The sequence below is a fragment of the Canis lupus genome, chromosome 27 (assembly GCF_048164855.1).
Source record: "Canis lupus baileyi chromosome 27, mCanLup2.hap1, whole genome shotgun sequence".
NCBI classification, from domain to species: domain Eukaryota; kingdom Metazoa; phylum Chordata; class Mammalia; order Carnivora; family Canidae; genus Canis; species Canis lupus.
Window position 1 is genome coordinate 31,496,792 of NC_132864.1, and position 16,334 is coordinate 31,513,125.

At 36.7% G+C, this 16,334-nt stretch overlaps 1 protein-coding gene across 1 annotated transcript in view; it reads right to left on the reverse strand.

Moving 5' to 3' along the window:
- Positions 1 to 6,257: 6,257 nt before the first annotated feature.
- Positions 6,258 to 16,334, reverse strand: part of LOC140619053 (solute carrier family 5 member 4) — a 49,269-nt gene continuing 39,192 nt past the window's right edge. The window contains exons 13-15 of the mRNA XM_072801941.1: positions 15,651 to 15,866; positions 13,839 to 13,941; positions 6,258 to 6,961 (exon numbers count right to left, since the gene is read on the reverse strand). Coding sequence (XP_072658042.1) covers positions 6,747 to 6,961; positions 13,839 to 13,941; positions 15,651 to 15,866 — 534 coding nt within the window. The 3' untranslated portion in view covers positions 6,258 to 6,746. The remainder of the gene's footprint in view (positions 6,962 to 13,838; positions 13,942 to 15,650; positions 15,867 to 16,334) is intronic.

A 16,334-nucleotide genomic window follows, 5' to 3' on the forward strand; every position in this document is an offset into this window, starting at 1 on the left:
GAGTTAAAAATAGACCTGCCCTACGACCAAGCAATTGCACTGCTGGGGATTTACCCCAAAGATTCAGATGCAATGAAATGCCGGGACACCTGCACCCCGATGTTTCTAGCAACAATGTCCACAATAGCCAAACTGTGGAAGGAGCCTCGGTGTCCATCGAAAGATGAATGGATAAAGAAGATGTGGTCTATGTATACAATGGAATATTACTCAGCCATTAGAAATGACAAATACCCACCATTTGCTTCAATGTGGATGGAACTGGAGGGTATTATGCTGAGTGAAGTAAGTCAATCGGAGAAGGACAAACATTATATGTTCTCATTCGTTTGGGGAATATAAGTAATAGTGAAAGTGAATATAAGGGAAGGGAGAAGAAATTTGTGGGAAATATCAGAAAGGGAGACAGAACATAAAGACTCCTAACTCTGGGAAACCAAATAGGGATGGTGGAAGGGGAGGTGGGTGGAGGTGGGGGTGAATGGGTGACGGGCACTGAGGGGGACACTTGACGGGATGAGCACTGGGTGTTATTCTGTATGTTGGTAAATTGAACACCAATAAAAAATAAATTTATTATATAAAAAAAGAAACGACACATACCCACTACTTCCTTCGACCTGGAGGGACCTGGAGGGTATTATGCTGAGTGAAATAAGTCAACCAGAAAAGGACAAACATTATATGGTCTCATTCATTTGGGGAATATAAAAATTAGTGAAAGGGAATAAAGGGAAAGGAGAGACAATGAGTGAAAATATCAGTGAGGGTGACAAAACATGAGAGACACCTAACTGTGGGAAATGAACAAGGGGTAGTGGAAGGGGAAGTGGGTGGGGTTTGGGGTGACTGGGTGTTGGGCATTAAGGGGACACTTGGCGGGTTGAGCCCTGGGTGATATGCTATATGTTGGCAAATTGAACTTCAATAAAAAAATAAAAATAAAATGAAATAATATAAAACAGAGGGAGCCTGGACGTAAGGGCCATCATCTAAGAATCCTCTCCAAGGAAAGCTGCCCTGGAAAGTCATCGGACTCACATTGAATTTCACATAAATTAAAAGTAAACCTTAAAAAGAAAATCAAAGAAGATGTGGTATATGTATACAATGGAATATTACTCAACCATTAGAAATGACGAATACCCACCATTTGCTTCGACTTGGATGGAACTGGAGGGTATTTCGCTGATTGAAGAGAGTCAATCGAAGGACAATCATTATATGGTTTCACTCAAATTTGGTATATAAAAAATAGTGTAAGGGATTAAAGGGGAAAGGAGAGAAAATGATTGGTAAAAATCAGAGAGTGCGACAAACATGAGAGGCCCCCAACTCTGGGAAATGAACAAGGGGTAGGGGAAGGGGAGTTGGGCATGGGGGATGGAGTGACTGGGTGAGCGCTCTGAGTCAGGCACTTGATGTGATGAGCACCACGTGTTATACTATATGTCGGCAAATCAAACTCCAATAAAAAAAAGAATTAAAAGGGACTTCCTTAACATAGTAAGACAAAACTTTTTTTTTTAATAAGACAAAACTTTATAAGCCTAAATAATTCTTATTGGTTTCACTTAGAAGTGCTCCATTTAAGTCAAGGATAAACAAACATCATGCAACAAAGGAGGAAATCTCTTGGAATAATTTGTAGGAATAACTTCCTTGGATGTGTACTTATTGGCCATTCTAGACTAGTTTCTAGATTTCAGGAATTACATCACCTTCAGAGAAGCCCAAATCTATGTCTTTCCTTTCAGATACAGTGCCATGATAAGGCCTATTTGCTGCGTTATCATTTGTTTACGGGAGCTCTTTCTTTTTCTTTTGCTGTAATGTGTTTTAGCCTCATATTTTAACTTCCATTTGGACTACCTTCTGATATAAAAAAATCAATGATTTGTTTAGTTAAATATGTATTTTCAACTCTTGTGGTTTCTAGGTTTCCTGTTTTGCTTTAGAATGTTTCTCATTGGGGCATCAGGGTGGCTTAGTTGGTTAAACATCTTCCTTCGGCTTAGGTCATGATTCTGGGGTCCTGGTATCAAGTCCTGCTCAGCAGGAGAGTCTGCTTCTCTTTCTACCTCTGCCTCTCTCCTTGCCGTTCTCACTTGCTCTCTTTCTCTGTCAAATCAATCAATCAATCAATCAATCAATCAATCTTTAAAAAAAAATGTTTCTCATCATAAACCACCAGATAGAAAGCTAGAAAAAGTTTATATATAGGTAACTCACTGAAGTGAAAATAGATGATTAATTAGAACTTCTACAAGGTTTTTCATCAACCAGACTGATCAGCAATTTTGAAAAAGCAACAACTTTTTTTCCTACTAAGCCTACTCATTCCCTGTTGTTGGTATGCTTGCTAATTGCTTCAACTTTTTGGAAGTTTTTTTGCCAGTATCTATTAAAAATATAAATAAATGTATTCATTATTTAGTATACTACTTTGAGGATTATCTCTTATGAAACCACCAGAGGAAATCTATGTATAAATATAATTATTGCAGCATTATTCTGGTGGAAAAAGATATTTAGAAATCAAATGTATTTCATGTTATATTTTATTAGGCAGAAGTTAAAATGAATTCAAGTGACTTACATTAGTTGGACTTAATGATGTCTACCACATATTATAAAGAAAGAAAAGTAAATTGTAAAATAATGTAGGATTTGAGAATTCTTTTTTTAAAAGATTTGTTTCTTTTAGTGAGAGAGAGTGTGAGTAGGGGGAGGGGCAGAGAGAGAGGGAGAGAATCTCAAGCAGAATCTCTGCAGAGTGTGGAGCTTGATGCAGGACTTGATCTCATGACTCTGAGGTCATGACCTGAGCAAAATCAAGAGTCAGATGTTTAACCAACTGAACCACCCAGGAACCCTGAGAACGTTCTTTAAAACTGTGTGGAGTTTCCTCAAAGAGTTAAAAATAGACCTGCCCTACGACCCAGCAATTGCACTGTTGGGGATTTACCCCAAAGATACAGATGCAATGAAATGCTGGGACACCTGCACCCCGATGTTTATAGCAGCAATGTCCACAATAGCCAAACTGTGGAAGGAGCCTCGGTGTCCATCAAAAGATGAGTGGATAAAGAAGATGTGGTTTATGTATATAATGGAATATTCCTCAGCTATTAGAAATGACAAATACCCACCATTTGCTTCAACGTGGATGGAACTGGAGGGTATTATGCTGAGTGAAGTAAGTCAGTCGGAGAAGGACAAACATTATATGTTCTCATTCATGTGGGGAATATAAATAATAGTGAAAGTGAATATAAGGGAAGGGAGAAGAAATGTGTGGGAAATATCAGAAAAGGGAGACATAACGTAAAGACTGCTAACTCTGGGAAACTAACTAGGGGTGGTAGAAGGGGAGGAGGGCGGGGGGTAGGAGTGATTGGGTGACCGGCACTGGGAGTTATTCTGTATGTTGGTAAATTGAACACCAAAAAAAAAAAAAAAAAAAAACTGTGACAACAAAACCTCCAAAGGACAAAGTGAGCCACTGAAAATAAGCTACAGAACCCAGGAGGTATAAGGAAAAGATGAATAAATCTGACTAAATAAAAATTAAAGTTTTGTATAATAAAGAATGACATAAAATTAAAAGGCAAATTCGGGAAATACAAATCAAAGCCACAATAGGATACCACCTCACACCAGTGAGAATGAATAAAATTAACAATATAGGAAACAAGAATGTTGGAGAGGATGTGGAGAATGGGGAACCTTCTTGTATTGTTGGTGGGAATGCAAGCTGGTACATCCACTCTGGAAAACTGTGTGTAGGTTCCTCAAGAAATTAAAAATAGAGCTACCCTATGTCCCAGCAATTTCACTACTGGGTATTTACCCCAAAGATCCTGATGTAGTGAAGTGACAGGACACCTACACCCCAATGTTTATAGCAGCAATGTCCACAATAGCCAAACTGTGGAAGGAGCCTCGGTGTCCATTGAAAGAAGAATGGATAAAGAAGATGTGGTCTATATATACAATGGAATATTACTCAGCCATTAGAAAGGACAAATTCCTACCATTTGCTTTGATGTAGATGGAATTGGAGGGTATTATGCTGAGTGAAATAAGTCAATTGGAGAAGGACAATCATCACATGGTTTCATTCTTATGTAGACTATAAGAAATAGTGAAAAGGACTATAAGGGAAAGGAGGGAACCTTGGGAAAAATTAGAGAGGAAGACAAACCATGGGAGACTCTTAACTCTGGGAAACAAACAAAGAAGGGGAGGGGGATGGAGTAACTGGGTGATGGGAACTAATGAGGGCACTTGATAGGGTGAACACTGGGTGTTATACTATATGTTGGCAAACTGAATTTAAATAAAAAAAGATAAGGAATTTTTTTTAAAGATAAAGAATTAAAAGGCAAGTCACAGACTTCAAGAAAAAATATTTGCAATTCATATGCAAATGATAAATATATAGACTAAAATATCTATAAATGAATGAAAAATTGATAAAATATATCAAGGAATTCACAGAAGAAAAAATACAAATAGCTAATGAGTATATGTAAATACATACAATCTCACTAAGTGGAAATACACATTTTTAAAAAAATTATTTTTCAATCATCAAATTGATAAAAATGAATTAAGATTGATAATTAATTATGTGAATAAACAGGAACTTTCATAATCTGATGGTGAGAATATAAATTGGTAAATCCTCTTTAGAACATAACTTTTAAATTTTTATCAAAATATTAAGTGCTTATACTTGCCCCCATATTCCATTATTAAGAATCAATCATTAAAGAAAACAGAAGTGGTTAATGTGACAACAGATGAACGTACAGGTACATGTGGTCAGGTATCATTGATAATAGCAAATAATTGAAACCAAGGTGAATGTTTTTCAGTAGAAAAATTGTCAAATTGCTGTCAAATGATTTCACAGAACAATGTATTATTAAAAAGAAGGAGGGTATCTGTATGCACTCACAGGCAAAGATTCCAGGATAAATTTTATATGACAAAGCCAGTGATAGAACAACATTTGGAGTAAGATGCATTGTGTAAAAATATGGGTACAAATGAATAGAAAAATTACTTTAACATATACTTTAAACTGTTAACACTTATTCTTTGTAAACTTAATGGAAGTATGGGAGAGACAGATTGTCAGTGGAGAGTGTTTTATTTGATTCTATAGGCCAAAACACTGAATTTTATAACAACATGATAGATAGACATTTCTTATGTAATTTATTAAAACCATTTTAATATGCTGATTTACTTCTAAAAAGGTGTGTTTTAAAACTATATATAGGGACGCCTGGGTGGCTCATAGGTTAAGCATCTGCCTTCAGCTCAGGGCATGATCCTGGAGTCCCAGGATTGAGTCCCACATTGGGCTCCTTGCATGGAGCCTGGTTCTCCCTCTGCCTGTGTCTCTGCCTTTCTCTCTCTTTCTCTCTCTCTCTCCCCACCATGTCTCTCATGAATAAGTAAATAAAATCTTTAAAAATAATAAAACTATATATAATCCTACATGAGGTAACTGTCATTCAGAATGTCAAAATAACACGGAAATACAGACAGACAAATATGTATATTCAAGTAATGATTTCAATAAATAATGTTAATGTAGAAAGTTAGATTGTGGTAATTGTTGAACTACTCTGTAAATATTCTAAAATACACTGAATTGTACACCTTATTATATTATTTTTGAAGATTTATTTACTTATTTTATTTTTTAAAAATATTTTATTTATTTATTGGAGTGTGAGACAGAGTGTGAATGGGGAAAGGGACAGGGAGACAGGAAGAGCCAGAGAATCTCCAGCAGACTCCACACTGAACATGAAGCCAGTTTGGGGCTTGATCTCACAACACTGAGATCATGACCTGAGCTGAAATCAAGAGCCAGATGCTTAACCAACTGAATCACCTAGGCTCCCCTTAATTACTTATTTTAGAGACAGAAAGAGAGTATGCACGTTGGGATGGGGCAGAGGTTGAGGGAGAGAGAGGGGTAGAAAATCAGACTCCACACTGAGCATGAAGCTGGACCCCACAACAGTGAGCTCATGACCTGAGCTGAAACTGAGTCAGATGCTCAACCAACTGAGCCACCCGAGCATCCCACTGAATTATACACTTTACATAGATTTATTTTATGATGTGTGAATTATTTTTATAAAGTAGTTTATGAAATAAATGGCTTAATGGGCAAACATTTAGTAGGAGATGGCTTTATTTAAGACATAAGCTAATAATTTCCAGTAAATTCATAAAATTATTTATAACAGACATTTATAGCTCACTTCCCCTCAACTATTAGGAAATATTTATATTTTCCATGAGGTCAGTAAAGAGAGATTGGGAGGTCACTGTTTTACAGATGAGGCAGTTACTATATGAGGCAGAGTTGGAAGAGGCATTCCTTCTAATTGGAAATCTCTGGAAATAGAAAGCAAGAATAAGGTAGGACAATCTACCTGGTGGGGAAAAAAAGTTTTTTAGACCCAATGGTCCTAGTCCATACACACATATAAAGTCAGCTCCGTGGCTTTCTAAATTGTCAACTCTTTCTTTATTGACACAAAGGAACAACAAAAGCTAAAAATCAGGTCTATAGTTATCTCATATGATAAAATTACCAAGTTTTTTCTCCTGTTTGAAATTACCTCTCTTTGAAACATAACAAACTTTAAAAGTGAAAAAAATCAATAAAATTATCCTTTGCTTAATAAATTATTTAATGGCTCAGATAGAATTCAGGCAAAATAGCCATGGGCAAAGACAGCCACAGCTAGGAGTAGAATGGCATTGACATTCACTATAGTCCTCCATAAAGGCTTCTCAGATGTGTCTGTCAGCTTCTTTTTCTGGGCTTCTTCCTCTTCTTTGCTCAGTTTGGGACCTGTCTTCTGCAAACCACAAAATATGTCATAAGCCTTCCTGAGGCATCCACGGGGTTTCTCAGGATTATCTGAAACAAAAAAAGACAAACAAATAATCACAGAACATGGGAAATAAAACTCCTGTAAATGTAGTACAGATGACTGTAAAGAATGATTACAACCACTTTTAAGTGTTAGGGGAATCCCTGAGAAAATATAGATAACTTTGATTATATAAAACTGAAAACTTTTGCATGGCATAAAGTTAAATAAACAAAGTAAAAACAAGTGACAAACTGGGAAAAAACATTTGCACCTTATACCATAAAAGGTTTAATATCCTTAGCATACATTGGCCTTTAAAAATAGAAAAGACTTCTGACAATCCCATGTAGACACATATATATATACATAGATAAAAAGTTCTTAAATTCACTCAAAAAAGAGAAATTTGAAAGGATAAAGATGTGGTATATATATATCTATGTCTATAATGTAATATTACTCAGCCATCAAAAAAATGAAATCTTGCCATTTGCAATGACACAGATGGAGCTACAGTGTCATATGCTAAGAGAAATAAGTCAGAGAAATAGAAATACCATATGATTTCACTCATATTTGGAATTTAGGAAACAAAACAGATGAACGTAGAGGGAGGGGGAAAAAAGAAGGAGGCAAACTATAAGAGAGTCATAGCTATAGAAAACAAACTGAAGGTTGCTGGAGGGGAAGTGAGTGGGGATGGGTATTAAGTATTAAGGAGGGCACTTGTTATGAGTACTGTTATCTGTAAGTGATGAGTCATTAAATTTACTCCTGAAACTATATGTTGACTAACCAGAATGTATTAATTTTTAATAAGAGATTTTTTTATTTTATAGAGAGAAAGAGCACAAATGTGAGGGGCAGCGGGAGAGGGGGAGGGAGAGAGAGTCTCAAGCAGATGCTGCACTGAGTGCAGAGTCCCACACGGAGCTCCATCTCATGATTGTGAGATCATGACCTGAGTCAAAATCAAGAGTCAGACACTTAACTTACTGCACCACTCAGGCACCTTGACTAATTAGAAATTTTTAAAAAAGATTTTATTTATTTATTTATTTATTTATTTATTTATTTATTTATTTATGAGAAATGAGAGAGAGAGAGAGAGAGAGAGAGAGAGAGAGAGAGAGAGAGAGATTGACAGGCAGAGGGAGAAGCAGGCTCCATGCAGGAAACCTGATGTAGGACTTGATCCCAGGACTCCAGGATCCTGCCCTGAGCCAATGGCAGGCACTAAACCACTGAGCCACCCAGGGATCCCTGACTAAATAGAATGTAAATAAAACCTTGAATAACAAAAAAAGAGAAATTTGAAAAAAATGACACTGAGATACTGCTACTCATCTGTCAGTGACAAAAAAATTAAAAAGTTTCACAGTATCCTATATTAATTTGTGTAGAAGCAGGCACTCTCACACACTGTTGCTACAAAAGCATGATTCAACCTTCACAGATGGGAATTTGGCAGCATATAGCAAAATTGCATAGGTATTGACCCAAAATTCAAACTTCTCAAAATCTATCCCAAAGGTAAACTGGCAAAAATACAGAAAGCTCTAAGTACAAGGCTATTTGTTGTATTGGAGAATTTAAAATATACTTCTAAATTCAAATGTCTATGAAAAAAACATAATAAATGTAAGACTATTCTTATAAACAGGGATGCCTGGGTGGCTCAGTGGTTGAGCATCTGTCTTTGGCTCAGGGTGTGATCCTGGAGTTCCAGGATCAAGTCCTCATTGGGGTTCCCAGCAGGATGCTTGCTTCTCCCTCTGCCTGTGTCTCTGCCTCTCTTCCTGTGCTCTCATGAACAAACAAGTAAAATCTTAAAAAAAGACCATTCTTATAAATAAATGGTAAAGAAAATTCTACAGATTAAAAGCTTGAGATGCAACAAAAGCATTACTTTGAGGAAAATGCATAGCTTTATTTATTTACATTATACAAGAAGGAAGGCTGAAAATTAATGAAGTAATATTCAATTTATTTTATTTTATTGAACTTCAGTTTGCCAACATATAGTATAACACCCAGTACTCATCACATCACGTGCCCTCCTTAATGCTTGTCGCCCAGCCACCTTATCCCCCCATCCTTCTCCCGTTCCACAACCTTTTGTTTGTTTCCCAGAGTCAGGAGTCTCTCATGGTTTGTCTTCTACTCTAATTTTCCCCCACTCAGTTTCCCCCCCTTCCCTTGTGGTCTTTTTCACTATTTCCAATACTGCATATTTGAATGAAACCATATAATAATTGTTTTTCTCCAATTAACTTATTTCACTCAGCATAATACCCTCGAGTTCCATTCCTGTCGGTGCAAATGGTAGGTATCTATCCTTTCTGATGGCTGAATAATATTCCATTGTAGGTCTATCTATCTATCTACCTATCATCTATCTATCACATCTTCTTTATCCATTCATCTGTCCATGGACATCAAGACTTCCTCCACAGTTTGGCTATTGTGGACATTACTACTATGAACATTGGGGTGCAGGTATCTTGTCACTTCACTACATCAGTATCTTTGGGGTACTCAGTAATGCAATTGCTGGGTCATAGGGTAACTCTATTTTTAACTTCTTGAGGAACCTCCATACTGTTTTCCAGAGGGGCTGTACCAGCTTGCATTCCCACCAACAGTGCAAGAGGGTTTCCCTTTCTCCATATCCTCTCCAACATTTGTTGTTTCTTGTCTTGTTAATTTTATCCTTTCTTACCCGGTAAAGTGGTCTCATTGTGGTTCGGATTTGTATTTCCCTGATGACAAGTGATGCGGAGCATTTTTTTCATATGTTTGTTAGCCATATGGAGGTCTTTGGAGAAACATCTGTTCATGTCTTCTTCCCATTTCTTTTTTTTTAATAAATTAATTTTTTATTGGTGTTCAATTTGCCAACATACAGAATAACACCCAGTGCTCATCCCGTCAAGTGCCCCCCTCAGTGCCTATCACCCATTAACCCCCACCCCCTGCCCTCCTCCCCTTCCACCACCCCTAGTTCGTTTCCCAGAGTTAGGAGTCTTTATGTTCTGTCTCCCTTTCTGATATTTCCCACACATTTCTTCTCCCTTCCCTTATATTCCCTTTCACTATTATTTATATTCCCCAAATGATGAGAACAGATAATGTTTGTCCTTCTATTGACTTACTTCACTCAGCATAATACCCTCCAGTTCCATCCACATTGAAGCAAATGGTGGGTATTTGTCGTTTCTTTTTTTTTTTTTTATAGGTTGCCACATTAGTGAAACTTTAATAATGCGTACTAAATTATAAAATAAAATAAAGGGAAAATAGGATTATTTAAATTCATGAATAGTCCTCAGTACCATATTTTTAATGCTTGAAAGAAAACCATGTAATGTGATCAAAAACATTAAGGCTGAGTTTTCTTGAAATGTATGATCTTATAATTCTAAAAAAATTCATAATCAAAAGTTTTTAATGAGATAACTGCTTTTTAAATATAGGACACATACACACAAATACTAATTTTATAAGTAAATGAAAACTCTTATTCTCAGCATTTCACAATCAAAGAAGTTCGTCTCTGTCTAGCCAAAGGACAGATGGCTAACCTTTAAAACTTCTAGGAAATGGGTGCCTGGGTGGCTAAGTTGGTTGAGTGCTTGACTCTTGATTTCAGCTCAGATCTCAGGGTCCCAGGATTGAGCCACGAGTCAGGCTCTACCTGTGATAGGGGATCTGCTTGAGGATTCTCTTTCTCTCTCTCCCTTTCCCTCTGCCCCTTCCTTCACTTGATCACTCTCTCTAAAGTAAATAAATCGTTTTAAAAAACTAAAAAATTAAAAAAAACCCTGTATGAAAGTCACCTCTTGGAAAGGAAATGCTGGTAACCCTATATTCCTTTTTTTAAAAAAAATATAAAGTTATTTTTTATTGGTGTTCAATTTGCCAACATACAGAATAACACCCAGTGCTCATCCCGTCAAGTGCCCTCCTCAGTGCTCGTCACCCATTCACCCCCACCCTCCGCCCTCCTCCCCTTCCACCACCCCTAGTTCATTTCCTCGAGTTAAGAGTCATTTTCTTCTCCCTTCCCTTATATTCCCTTTCACTATTATTTATATTCCCCAAATGAATGAGAACATACACTGTTTGTCCTTCTCCGATTGACTTATTTCACTCAGCATAATACCCTCCAGTTCCATCCACGTTGAAGCAAATGGTGGGTATTTGTCATTTCTAATGGCTGAGTAATATTCCATTGTATACATAAACCACATCTTTATCCATTCATCTTTCGATGGACACCGAGGCTCCTTCCACAGTTTGGCTATTGTGGACATTGCTGCTATAAACATCGGGGTGCAGGTGTCCCAGCGTTTCATTGCATCTGAATCTTTGGGGTAAATCCCCAACAGTGCAATTGCAGGGTCATAGGGCAGGTCTATTTTTAACTCTTTGAGGAACCTCCACACAGTTTTCCAGAGTGGCTGCACCAGTTCACATTCCCACCAACAGTGTAAGAGGGTTCCCTTTTCTCCGCATCCTCTCCAACATTGTGGTTTCCTGCCTTGTTAATTTTCCCCATTCTCACTGGTGTGAGGTGGTATCTCATTGTGGTTTTGATTTGTATTTCCCTGATGGCAAGTGATGCAGAGCATTTTCTCATGTGCCTGTTGGCCATGTCTATGTCTTCCTCTGTGAGATTTCTGTTCATGTCTTTTGCCCATTTCATGATTGGATTGTTTGTTTCTTTGGTGTTGAGTTTAATAAATTCTTTATAGATCTTGGAAACTAGCCCTTTATCTGATACGTCATTTGCAAATATCTTCTCCCATTCTGTAGTTTTGTTGACTGTATCCTTGGCTGTGCAAAAGCTTCTTATCTTGATGAAGTCCCAACAGTTCACTTTTGCTTTTGTTTCTTTTGCCTTCATGGATGTATCTTGCAAAAAGTTACTGTGGCCAAGTTCAAAAAGGGTGTTGCCTGTGTTCTCCTCTAGGATTTTGATGGAATCTTGTCTCACATTTAGATCTTTCATCCATTTTGAGTTTATCTTTGTGTATGGCTCAAGGGAGTGGTCCAGTTTCATTCTTCTGCATGTGGATGTCCAATTTTCCCAGCACCATTTATTGAAGAGACTGTCTTTTTTTCCAGTGGATAGTCTTTCCTCCTTTGTCGAATATTAGTTGATTATAAAGTTGAGGTTCCATTTCTGGATTCTCTATTCTGTTCCATTGATCTGTTTGTCTGCTTTTGTGCCAGTACCACACTGTCTTGATGACCATAGCTTTGTAGTACAACCTGAAATCTGACATTGTGATGCCCTCAGCTATGGTTTTCTTTTTTAATATTCCCCTGGCTATTTGGGGTCTCTTCTGATTCCACACAAATCTTAAGATGATTTGTTCCAACTCTCTGAAGAAAGTCCATGGTATTTTGATAGGGATTGCATTAAACGTGTAAATTGCCCTGGGTAACACTGACATTTTCACAATATTAATTCTTCCAATCCATGAGCATGGAATATTTTTCCATCTCTTTGTGTCTTCCTCAATTTCTTTCTGAAGTAAACACCCACCCAACTCTTGATTTTGGCTCAGATCATGATCTCATTGTCCTGACATCAAGCCCCACATAGGGCTCCCTGTCAGCAGGACATCTGCTTGTCTCCCTCTTCCTTTGTCCCTCCCCCTGCTCAAATTCTCTCTCTTAAATAAATAAATAGATAAATAAATAATAGTTTAAAAAAGAAAAGTAAAATAGACAAGTTAGTGAGATTTATCAAGAAAAAAGGAGAAATCACAAAAAGTTATATTAGGAATTAAACAGAATGCATAACTACAGAGGTAGTAGAGATGGAAAAGCCAATAAGTAGTATGAATAACTTCATGTCAATATATTTAAAATGTGTGCTAAATGGACAAAATACTACAAAATAAAATTTTCCAAAACTGATTAACCAAGAAATGGAACTTCCAAATACCTCTAGAGGCATTGCTTAATACAAATTTAATCTGGTTAAACCCCTTCCCATTCCAGGCCCTAAGGCCTAATGATATTATTAGCAAAATACCAACATTTTGATGCAGAAATCATTCCAATCTTATTGAAATGTTTACAATTCATTTTATGAGAACACTATGATTTTAATACCAAAACCAGACAAAGTATAAAAAAAGAAAAACCATATAAACCATTCTTACTCCAGAACACTGATAAAGAAATCCAAAAGTAGAAGGCCTTTATTCTTTCCTCAAGTTGAAGAATCTAAGCCAAATCAAATGAAACAATTGGTGTATAGTTCAAGACTACATGTCCTGAAGTGCTAAACTTTTTCAATGGTTTAAAAAATACCAGGTAACCAAAGAGCCATGGGGGTGGACCCTGGAGAAGTTTCCTTGTTGGAAATGAGATTAGAACCTAGTTTCAAAGGATAGGCAATTTTTTTCTCTTAGGAGAAGTAAAAATATTCTAAAGAACTTGGTATATGTGTGTGTGTGTGTGTGGTGGGAAGTGAAGAAATCTGCCTGGCTGGAATGGAGGGTATATTGGAGAGAAGAATGAAAAACAAGGTTGGAGAAAAAGGTGGGACTAGATGCTAGGTGCCTAATCACTGTCAATCAAGATTGATTAGTTGAACATTTAATATGTAACCAGGAAGAGGAGAGACTAGAATTGATTTTCACCTCAGAGCTGGTACACAGATCCATGGATGAATGATAGATGAATAGACAGACTGATGGAGAGGCAGGTGAATGGAGAGATTTCATTTGTAATTAATTGTCTTAATTTTTTTGGAAGGTAAGATTTTGAAATTTCAGTTTGCCATAAATCTAACAGCTTTATCAGAAACTGAATTTAGTGGCATTAAAAAATAAAGCAAACATAAAAGCAATTCAGGTACAGAGAGATTCTACATAAAAACTAAATGTAACCAAATATTACCTTCATCAACATTATCATCAGCTTCTTCATATCTTTTCTCTTCTGCATCTAAATCAATCCGTTCCTCTGTACTGTTTCGAAGAGCCCAACACAAGCGATACAGCTGTACAGACACCGTAGACAAACACATTAGTGATGGGCAAATGTTTACAATAATATGATGGTACATTTGTTTATTGTATAGTGCCAAAAAAATCAAATGGCACCGAACACTAGAGGTAACAAAGAAGAGGTCTTCTACAACACGAATTCACGAAAACGCACTGACCATTTACAATTATTTCTGTTTTTAACTCTCCCAGTAGTTATTAAGCACTTTCAAGTAATATGCTTACCACTCTTACTTCTGGATTTATAAATCCATAAAAGTCAAAAAATTATCTAATATATACTAACTTACACTTATCTAACTTATACATTTATAATTTCATAAAAGTTAAAGATTTATCTAACTTGCATATACATCTAACTTACATATACATACTCACTGTCCTTATTCAGCTGTTATTAGCTGCAACATTATTACTTTCAGTTGTCTAGTGGTTACTTTTGTAACTTTTAAGATATCTTCTTTTTTTAAAAAAAGATTTTATTTATTCATTTGAGAGAAAGATAGAGAGAGAGTGTGTGCACATGGATAGGGGGAGGGGCAGAGGGAGAAGGAGAAGCAGATTCCTGGCCAGCACAGAGCCAACATGGGGCTTGATTCTCAGACCCTGAGATATGATCTGAGATGAAGTCAGATGCTTAACTGACTGAGCCATCCAGGTGCCCCTAAAATATCTTCCTAAGCTTCGTTTCTGGATCCATCATGTTTATATAGTTACTGCTATTAAATCCTGATAGCAATTTATGCCCTTACACATTTATTTCCCAGCCAATCTCCAAGCTTTTGTCAACTGTATCATTATTTTAAAACTATTATAAGCTTTATAGAATTTTGTTTTTTTTTTGTCAATATGATTAATTTTCCATGCTTGGTCTGTGTGTTGATTGAAAATTTGAAAATAAATGGCTATTTATGTTATTATAGCTACTTTTTTCCTGTGCCATAGATCCAAGACATGTGATTGGATACAGTGAATAAATACCAGCTCTAGGTCATTCTAAAGAAATGATTTCAAGTATCAAATGGGTTTCAAAATTATAACCTATCATATGTTTGAAGTCACACTTCATTTTACTTGGTCTCATTATTTGGCTCATGACTTTCTTGTATGGATTTACCAGAATTTGTAATTGGCTTTTTTATTTGTTGTTGACATAACAAGCATATGCTTCCACCTTACAGCTAATATTTCTAATTATAGCTTCATAAGACTTTCTTTAAAAGATTTTATTTATTTATTCATGAAGACACAGAGAGAGGCAGAGACATAGGCAGAGGGAGAAGCAGGCTCCTCACAGGGAGCCTGATGTGGGACTCTATCCGTAGACCCGGGATCACACGCTGAGCCAAAGACAGATGCTCAACCGCTGAGCTACCTGGGCATCCTACTTCATAAGATTCTTACTCATAAAATTTCTTTTTTTTTCTTACTCATAAAATTTCTTATACAATATCTACTTTCTTTGCTGAAACTCTTTTTTTAATGTATAAATTTATTTTTTATTGGTGTTCAATTTGCCAACATATAGAATAACACCCAGTGCTCATCCCATCAAGTGCCCTCCTCAGTGCCCATCACCCCAACCCCCCAGCCATCTCCCCTTCCACCACCCCTAGTTCATTTCCCAGAGTTAAGAGTCCATTTTCCTGGAAGGCAAATAACTATTTTTTAAATAAACATATTTCCGCTTTTCATCACTCACATGTACATCAGGAATGGGTTTTGTTAGCAGGGAAATTCCCAGGATGACCAGCATGGAAACAAAAAAGAGAATGATGGCAAAGTACAGATAGTGTACTCCACAGATGATTTCAGGACAGTTACTGGCAGCCAAACAACTACTCGTTCCATAGGCAAACTCTGCAATCATACGAATGAGGCCAATCACAAGTCCAGTGATTAGACCCCAGAAGGCTCCCTGCAAAAGGAACAAGAATAAAATAAGAGTATTTGGAAAAAATGAGACGCTCATTTGAGTAAATCATTATCATCATCCTACCTGTTTTCTTCACTAAGAACCAACAATGGCTAACCTTGAGCATAAACTCATCAAAGATGCAAATACACATGTTTATTAGTGGGCTGCCTCTTTCTGTGATCCTGAGATTTCATTGCACCAGGACACTACTGCCTACTCTGACCCAGACTTAAGCTTACCTTGAATTTTATTTTATATATAGATTTCAAAAGTAGTGACTTATTTTATAGAATAAACAGAACTATGGCTTATGTTGAACAATTTGCAGAGTTGATATTAGATAGTTACGATAGGTCTATTAAACTTTTGACAACTAAAAGGATTTATTTTCTCTAAGAAGTTAGTGCGATTGGAAATATGTATCCCTTGATTCCCTGATCAAGATGTTATGTTTAGGGAAACAGTGTT